Here is an 8596-nt window from a genome sequence, read left to right on the forward strand (position 1 = left end):
CCGTGTCCATGTCATCGCTGCTGTAACCATGTCATCGCTGCTGTGACCATGTCATCGCTGCCGTGTCCATGTCATCGCTGCCGTGTCCATGTCATCGCTGCCGTAACCAAGACATCGCTGCCGTGACCATGTCATCGCTGCCGTGACCATGTCATCGCTGCTGTGACCGTGTCATCGCTGCCGTGACCAAGACATCGCTGCCGTGACCATGTCATCGCTGCCGTGACCCTGTCATTGCTGCCGTGTCCATGTCATCGCTGCCGTGTCCATGTCATCGCTGCCGTCACCATGTCATCGCTGCCGTAACCAGTCACCGCTGCCGTGTCCATGTCATCGCTGCCGTGTCCATGTCACCACTGCTGTAACGATTAACTTGGTCAGGTGCTTGGTCACCACTTTGGTCAACACATTGGTCACCATGTCACCACTGCCGTCACCATGTCATCGCTGCCGTGACCATGTCATCGCTGCCGTAACCATGACATCGCTGCCGTGACCATGTCATCGCTGCCGTGACCATGTCATCGCTGCCTTAACCATGTCATCGCTGCTGAGTCCCCAGTCACCGCTGCCGTGTCCATGTCATCGCTGCCGTGACCATGCCATCGCTGCCGTGTCCATCAACTTGGTCAGGTGCTTGGTCACCACGTTGGTCATGGCTTTGGTCAGCACCTTGGTCACCACGTTGGTCACCACTCTGGTCATGGCATTGGTCACCACTTTGTTCATGGCATTGGTCAACACTTTAGCTAACTATTACACAATCACATACACCGATTAATGAGTGATACAACAGATTAAAGCACAATTCATAAGTTAGGTGAGTAGGTGAGTTGGTAGGTGAGTGTAGATAGTGAACACGTGAGTACGATTATGGCTGCAGGTAAAAGACCCTCCCCAGTTTGTTAACACGTCCAGCAGCAAGTAGTGATTGAGCAGCGATGCGATGTGATGAGGGTGAGTGTAGGTGAGATTTGATGTGGAGGAGGTCGAGGCGGATGACCATGATGTGGATGAGGTACAACAAGGAGAATACCCAGAGGGCGACGTTGAGCCAGATGAAGGGTTGTCTGATGATCCAGAGGAAGTTGTCGCATTCGGTCAACAAGTCTTTCATATACTGTGACTGAAGTACTCTGCTCAGGTGGTCGACGAATGAAGAACACGTAGTGCCATTAATAATCAATTTTTCAGAGGAGGCGTAAGTGAAACCATACCTGTAGAACGTCGGTGATGTTCCTCTGCATCCGACAATTGAGCGACATTGGCAGTGAGCTTTTCTATTCTTATCATCGCTAAGTCCGTGCTGGCCACGCTTACATTGATCACCACGGGCACATCCACGGCACCCCCAGTCCTTACAAGATATGTTCTGGAAGTCTTTCAGTAAACACTGCACATAGTTCCACAACGTCCATGGTGAGTAAATTGCCCATGAGAGATAGGTGCCAGCCTGTTTGCTGACTAAGTATGCGTAAGTGTCGTCGCACAGGGATCGCAGGTATGGAGCACAATGATCCTGCGTTGTGCAAGACGCAGTCAACGATGTAAACGGCAAGCTAGCTTCTTTACCGTCAGCGTCAATGTTACGATGCTCTCCCTTTATATTACCGTAGACATTGCATAGTGCACTAGTAAGAGTATTTGGTTGCTCGTACAAGCCAATGGATTGGTCTATGATTGCCTTGGTGAACGCATCCTGAATCAGATGTCTACCGCCATGATTCCAGTGTTTAACAAGCGATAACGTGAAACTGAGATGCTCAGGCAATGTGCTCGGCGCTTTGGGCGCAAGGGAGAACAACGATGACAAATACTCATGTTCAAAAAATTTAGTTAGAACGTCGCATAGATCCTTGCCGGTCTTAGGGTCACCTGAGAAACCTCTGAATCCGAGCGGTGTTAAACACGGCATTCCTGTCTTACCAGTGGCGCAAGTAGAGCATGTGTACTTGCAGCCGATGGAGCTTAGCTGATGTGGCAGGTGACCGGGTAAGCAATCGTATAGGTAAGACATCAATGGTGAGTTTGATTGACAATTTACCTGGCACTTTGCTTGGCACTTTGCTTGGCAACTTGGTTGACAATTTGGTTGGTCTTTTGGTTTCTCCTTTGAGTGTTCATTGCATGGCCATTTGACCGTAGGAACATCCTTGCCGTAGGGGCAATCGCGCCAGCCGAAATTGCTAGCATCGATACTGCATTGCGTCAACAAATATTTAAGTGGCGGGAACAATCTGCGTAGGATGTCCAACAGCATATCGAGACATTCCTCACCTGTCGCGGGATATTTTAGCTTAAGAGCGTTGGTAAAGCAGTCAACCGCGTAATACGTCGCCGCATCACCAGTGCCACGGATTTTGGTCAACAATATGTACGATTGAGCGCAAATGTGTTCAAGTATAGCTTCGTAATTGCCATACGTGACCCTCTTTGGATAAGCGTTTAGGTACGTGGCCTTCATGTCAAACGACACAAGGCCTTCATCGTCGCCACCAAGTGCCTTCTCCGGAGTCTCAAGTAAGTTACCGATACCGTCGCGTAGCATATCTGTATACACTGCATTATACTGTAGCGATGTGAGCCAGCAAAGCATTTCGTATACATTGCATGGCTGTCTGGATGAGGAATTGGTGAGATTACAAACAGCGTAGTAATCGCAGAGATAGTCGTTCACTTCAATGACCCTGCCAGCAAAAATATGACTGCTGACCTTATAGAACAGCTTGCCGCCCGTTTTGAGAAGCTCGATGATTTGAGTTCCCTTCATGTCGTCGCTGTTGCGCAGTTCGCCGTTCTGCTGATGTTGATCGGATATAACAAAACCACAATCGGTGATGAATTTCCCGAGTTCTGTGGATTTGTTAAGTTTATATTTATGCAAAGCACGCGACATAAAATCGTCTCTCACTTTTATCAAGTCGTGGCACACTGTCTTAAGTGCAGTGAGGCACACCTTAGCCGCCTTTCGACCGTCATCAGTCAGGTCATAGATCGCGTCAACTTTGCCGCTGCCAGCTGCTGGTTTAACGTTCTTTATCAGCTCGCGAACCGTTCGACCGTCATAAGTATTAACGTAAGCATAGCACAACTGCGCGCACAGCCCGTCCAACCCGGCACGTAAGCCATCAAGCAAAGCGCCGTTGAAAATGCCGGAGAAAGAGGAAGGAGGGAAATTGGTGAGTAGCTGTTTGAGTGCGGCAAGGTTGTCGGTAAATGTACGGTCGAAGTGGTTTGAATCACGAAGCTGGGTGAGCAAGGTGTCGATGGATTGTCTCAGGTCATGAACCTTAGTGGAATTCTCATTTTCATTGGGAGCAACGGACGGCTTGACTGGAGTTTTAACTTGCTCTTTAATGAAGTCAAGAAGTGGATCGAGATACCACTGGGAATAGTTGCACGCCGCGCTAAAATCGTTTTGGCAAGGAATCTGAAAAACCATTTCATGGTTACCGTCAATCCGTGATAAGAGACCTCTGACGCCTGACGATCTGTCCCTTTCGATGATGTTCTGAATCTCAGATTTCTGCTCGGCTACAATATCTTTTAATTCTTCGAGCTCCTTCTTTTTACGGTTGGCGTAAATGCGTTGCGCTTCTTTTCGTATGTTGTCGGTGGTTAAACTGAATTCCTTTTCCACATGTTTCGTGATTTCACCGATAGCTTCTCTAGCCTTAACTTGGAGAACGGTGATGTAGAAGGCTTTTGCATCTTTTACTATTTTTGCCAATGTATTCTCTTTAGGCGTGCTATCCTCACCCAGTATGTTATTAGCTATACGCTTCTGGATTTCCGTCAGACCCTTTACACCTTTATTATCCGGCCACTCACCGCTGCTTCGTATGCCATTCGTCAACAGATCTTCCAATCTGTTTATTACGTCAGTCTTCTGTCCTGGGTTGCCTTGTAACTCACTCTGAAGCGCTGTGAATTCGCCCGTAAGTGCGTTAAGATCGTGAGCAATGCCTTCAATGTACTTAACTATGAATGGTTTCGCATTGCCGAGAGAATTTGCTACTTCTTTCACATATTCAGTTAGGTTGGCAGTTTCAACTGCGCTGATTAGATTTTGAAACTGTGCTTGTAGATTTTTCAACTCCCTCTTTAATGCTACAACGTTGGCTTTCATGCCTGTTGACTGATTTGCAATCACCTCCGAAATGCGTTGAACCCCTGCAAACGGCCCATCCATTGCGTAAACAGCCAGGTCCAACGGGGTTTTCACGTCATTATTGAAGTCGCTTTCCAGCGAATTCACCTTTGTTTCCAGCTCTTGCATCGCCTCATCGATGCTTTCCGCTAAACTTCTCTCCTTGATTTCACTTTTAGGAGCTGGAGCTGATTTTGCAGGTTTAGGTGGCTGAATTGCTTTTTCAAACTTGTTTACGAGTTCGAATGATTTTTTGAACACCTCTTGGAAATCGATATCTCCAATTGTTTGTCTCTGCTTCACCGATATGGGTGACTGAGGACCATTCAAGCTTCTTAGAGCTGAATTAATATTTTCAACTAATTCTGCTTTAAGCTGCGTTATAAAACCATTCACACGCTGCCTTTTGCCAAGAATAGTATCCGAAAGTTTTTCAATTAAACCCGATAAATTGTAAAATAATCCTTGAATTCGCTCTCGCAGACCAATTACGTCAAGCTGCTTAAGTGCATGCTTAATTTGTTTGATTTTAGTAGTCAATTCATTTTGAATGAGTACATCGATATTATCAACGTTATTTGCGTTTGCTTCGGCAGCATTTAAACATGTCTCGCCCGACCCCTTTAACGCCTGCAACTGCCACTCAGCCTTTCTACAAGCAGCGTCCAGATGTACGCTTTTTTCTGTCAAAGTTTTCAAAAGACTCCTGGTTGTGGTGAAAACATCTGCTATTTTTTTCTCCGCATTTGCCTGCACATGCTTAGCATATTTCGACATTTCTTTAGTCTGCGCCACCAACCTTCTATGGATATCTTGCGTTTTTTCCTTCACCTGCTGCACGATCTCTGCAGCTTTCTCAATCCATGTCCCCAGATCGTTTTTCGCCTCTTTTAACAGAGTGTCCACAGCTATTATAGGCTTCTCTATCTGTTTGTTAAACTGTTCTTCAATGTCATTTCCCATTTTAGTAACTCGGAAATTAACGAAATCATTAACTTCCTTTTCTAACTTGTTCAGTTCCTCCCGCGCCGTCGTGCTCAACTTCTGTACATCATTATTTTCGGCTGATTTAGTAAAAGCATCAACAGCTTGATGAATGGAATTTATCGCCGGAGTTAATATGTTCTGTGCGTTTTTGTCTAACTGTTTTAACGCCTCTTTACTCTCATTGACATTGGCGGTCATTTTCGTTGCCATCAATCTGCACGCATCATGTTGTTGGAATACATTATATGAAATAAAGCTATTAACATCATTAATATTAGTTTCAATGTTTCTGCTAAGTGTTTCTAAGTGCTTAGTAACATTTTTCGTTTTTTCAGTTAAAATAGCATCATACCCCTCCAACCACCCCTTCACCGCGCCGACAGACTCCGCAAGCCCTTCACGCCCGGTGCCAATTTTTTTATTTAAGGTGTCAAGTACACTTTTAAGCCTTTTATTGCCTTCACTGATGTATTTATCATAAGTTATCACCTCATTTTCGTTTTTCACCGCACCAAGCACACCACTCAAAAATCCCATCACCCCGTCACACAGCCTGTCCAAGTCGGAGTACACAATGCCTTCACCAGTGTAGCCTTTGGAAGCAGAGTTGAAGCCGAGGAATTTTTCGAGGCCAGTGCAGAGGTTATTAAGTAAATCACGTGGATTATTTTTGTTGCTTTCATTTGCTTCTTTAAGGCTCTTAAGTTTCTCTATCTGCTGAGTGATGCTCTGACAATTCGAAGGATCTTGACAATCATGAGAATTTGGAAGATTACTGAAGTTTTTACACTTTTTAAGTTGCTTTTCAAGACATTCTTTAGCTTCTTCAACAGCTTTCTTAACACTCTCACTCTCACCAACAAATCCTCCAAGTTGACCAGCAAGGTGACCAAGGCTAACAAGCTTGGACTCAATGTCCTGCAAGGCTCTTCTAGTAGCATCGTCAGTAATGGAATGGTCAGTATCAGCAAGTTATTATAAGGATTTATGGAGGTCATAGCGTTAATAAGACGAAGTAATTCGAGAGATTTGGAGTTAGGGTGAACATGATGGGACATGGCAGTGGCAAGAGGTGGAAGAGGGAAGTGAAGGGTGACAAGGCACAAGTTATTGTGATGGTTTATAAAGGTCATAGCGGTAATATGGCGAGGTAATTCGAGCGATGTGGAGTAGATAAAGGGGCGATGTAGAGTGGATAAAGGGCGATGTAGAGTGGGTAAAGGGGCGATGTAGAGTGGATAAGGGGCGATGTAGAGTGGGTAAAGGAGCGATGTAGAGTGGATAAAGGGGCGATGTGGAGTGGGTAAAGGGGCGATGTAGAGTGGATAAAGGGGCGATGTAGAGTGGATAAGGGGACGATGTAGAATGGGTTAGGGGGCGATGTGGAGTGGTTAAGGGGCGATGTGGAGTGGATAAAGGGGCGATGTAGAGTGGATTAGGGAGCGATGTAGAGTGGATAAGGGGCGATGTAGAGTGGATAAAGGGGCGATGTAGAGTGGGTTAGGGAGCGATGTGGAGTGGGTAAAGGAGCGATGTGGAGTGGGTTAGGAGGCGATGTAGAGTGGGTTAAGGGGCGATGTAGAGTGGATAAAGGAGCGATGTAGAGTGGGTGAAGGGGCGATGTAGAGTGGGTTAGGGGCGATGTGGAGTGGGTAAAGGGGCGATGTAGAGTGGATAAGGGAGCGATGTGGAGTGGATAAGGGAGCGATGTAGAGTGGATAAGGGAGCGATGTAGAGTGGATAAGGGGCGATGTAGAGTGGGTTAGGGAGCGATGTAGAGTGGGTTAGGGAGCGATGTAGAGTGTATAGAGGAGCGATGTAGAGTGGATAAAGGGGCGATGTGGAGTGGATTAGGGAGCGATGTAAAGTGGATTAGGGAGCGATGTAAAGTGGATAAAGGGGCGATGTAGAGTGGATAAAGGGGCGATGTAGAGTGGGTTAAGGGGCGATGTAGAGTGGGTTAAGGGGCGATGTAGAGTGGGTTAGGGAGCGATGTGGAGTGGATAAGGGAGCGATGTAGAGTGGATAGAGGAGCGATGTAGAGTGGATTAAGGGGCGATGAAGAGTGGATAAAGGGGCGATGTAGGGTGGATTAGGGAGCGATGTAGAGTGGGTAAGGGAGCGATGTAGAGTGGGTAAGGGAGCGATGTAGAGTGGTTCAAGGAGCGATGTAGAGTGGTTCAAGGAGCGATGTAGAGTGGATAAGGGAGCGATGTAGAGTGGATAAAGGGGCGATGCAGAGTGGATAAAGGGGCGATGCAGAGTGGTTTAAGGAGCGATTTAGAGTGGTTTAGGGAGCGATGTGGAGTGGATTAAGGGGCGATGTGGAGTGGGTTAAGGGGCGATGTGGAGTGGGTAAGGGGGCGATGTGGAGTGGGTTAAGGGGCGATGTAGAGTGGATAAAGGAGCGATGTAGAGTGGATTAAGGGGCGATGTAGAGTGGATTAAGGGGCGATGTAGAGTGGGTAAAGGGGCGATGTAGAGTGGGTTAAGGGGCGATGTAGAGTGGGTTAAGGAGCGATGTGGAGTGGATAAAGGGGCGATGTAGAGTGGGTAAAGGGTCGATGTGGAGTGGGTTAGGAAGCGATGTAGAGTGGATTAGGGAGCGATGTAGAGTGGGTAAAGGGGCGATGTGGAGTGGGTTAGGGAGCGATGTGGAGTGGGTTAGGGAGCGATGTAGAGTGGATAAAGCAGCGATGTAGAGTGGGTTAAGTGGCGATGTAGAGTGGATAAAGGGGCGATGTGGAGTGGGTTAGGGAGCGATGTAGAGTGGGTTAAGTGGCGATGTAGAGTGGATAAAGGGGCGATGTAGAGTGGGTTAGGGAGCGATGTAGAGTGGATAAAGGGGCGATGTGGAGTGGGTTAGGGAGCGATGTAGAGTGGGTTGAGGAGCGATGTAGAGTGGATAAGGGGCGATGTGGAGTGGATAAAGGGGCGATGTGGAGTGGGTAAAGGAGCGATGTAGAGTGGATTAGGGAGCGATGTAGAGTGGATAAAGGAGCGATGTAGAGTGGGTTAGGGAGCGATGTAGAGTGCGTAAGAGAGCGATGTAGAGTGGGTTAAGGGGCGATGTAGAGTGGATAAAGGGGCGATGTAGAGTGGGTTAGGGAGCGATGTAGAGTGGGTTAGGGAGCGATGTAGAGTGGGTTAAGGGGCGATGTAGAGTGGGTTAAGGGGCGATGTAAGGTGGGTTAAGGGGCGATGTAGAGTGGGTTAAGGGGCGATGTAGAGTGGGTAAGGGAGCGATGTAGAGTGGATTAAGGGGCGATGTAGAGTGGGTTAAGGGGCGATGTAGAGTGGATAAGGGAGCGATGTAGAGTGGGTTAGGGAGCGATGTAGAGTGGGTTAGGGAGCGATGTAGAGTGGGTTAGGGAGCGATGTAGAGTGGGTAAAGATGCGATGTGGAGTGGGTTAGGGAGCGATGTGAGGGATAAAGGGCAGTGATGTAGACGCTCCTCC

At 47.5% G+C, this 8596-nt stretch overlaps 1 protein-coding gene across 1 annotated transcript; it reads right to left on the reverse strand.

Annotated features, from left to right (window-relative positions):
- Positions 1–871: 871 nt before the first annotated feature.
- On the reverse strand, positions 872–5674 carry BBBOND_0005520 (hypothetical protein, conserved; the record flags this gene model as incomplete). Its single annotated transcript, XM_012915378.1, has 1 exon — positions 872–5674. One exon carries the CDS (start codon positions 5672–5674, stop codon positions 872–874), a length of 4803 nt encoding a protein of 1600 aa, XP_012770832.1.
- Positions 5675–8596: the final 2922 nt, after the last annotated feature.

This window comes from Babesia bigemina, scaffold Bbigscaff_76369 (genome assembly GCF_000981445.1).
Source record: "Babesia bigemina genome assembly Bbig001, scaffold Bbigscaff_76369".
Taxonomy (NCBI): domain Eukaryota; phylum Apicomplexa; class Aconoidasida; order Piroplasmida; family Babesiidae; genus Babesia; species Babesia bigemina.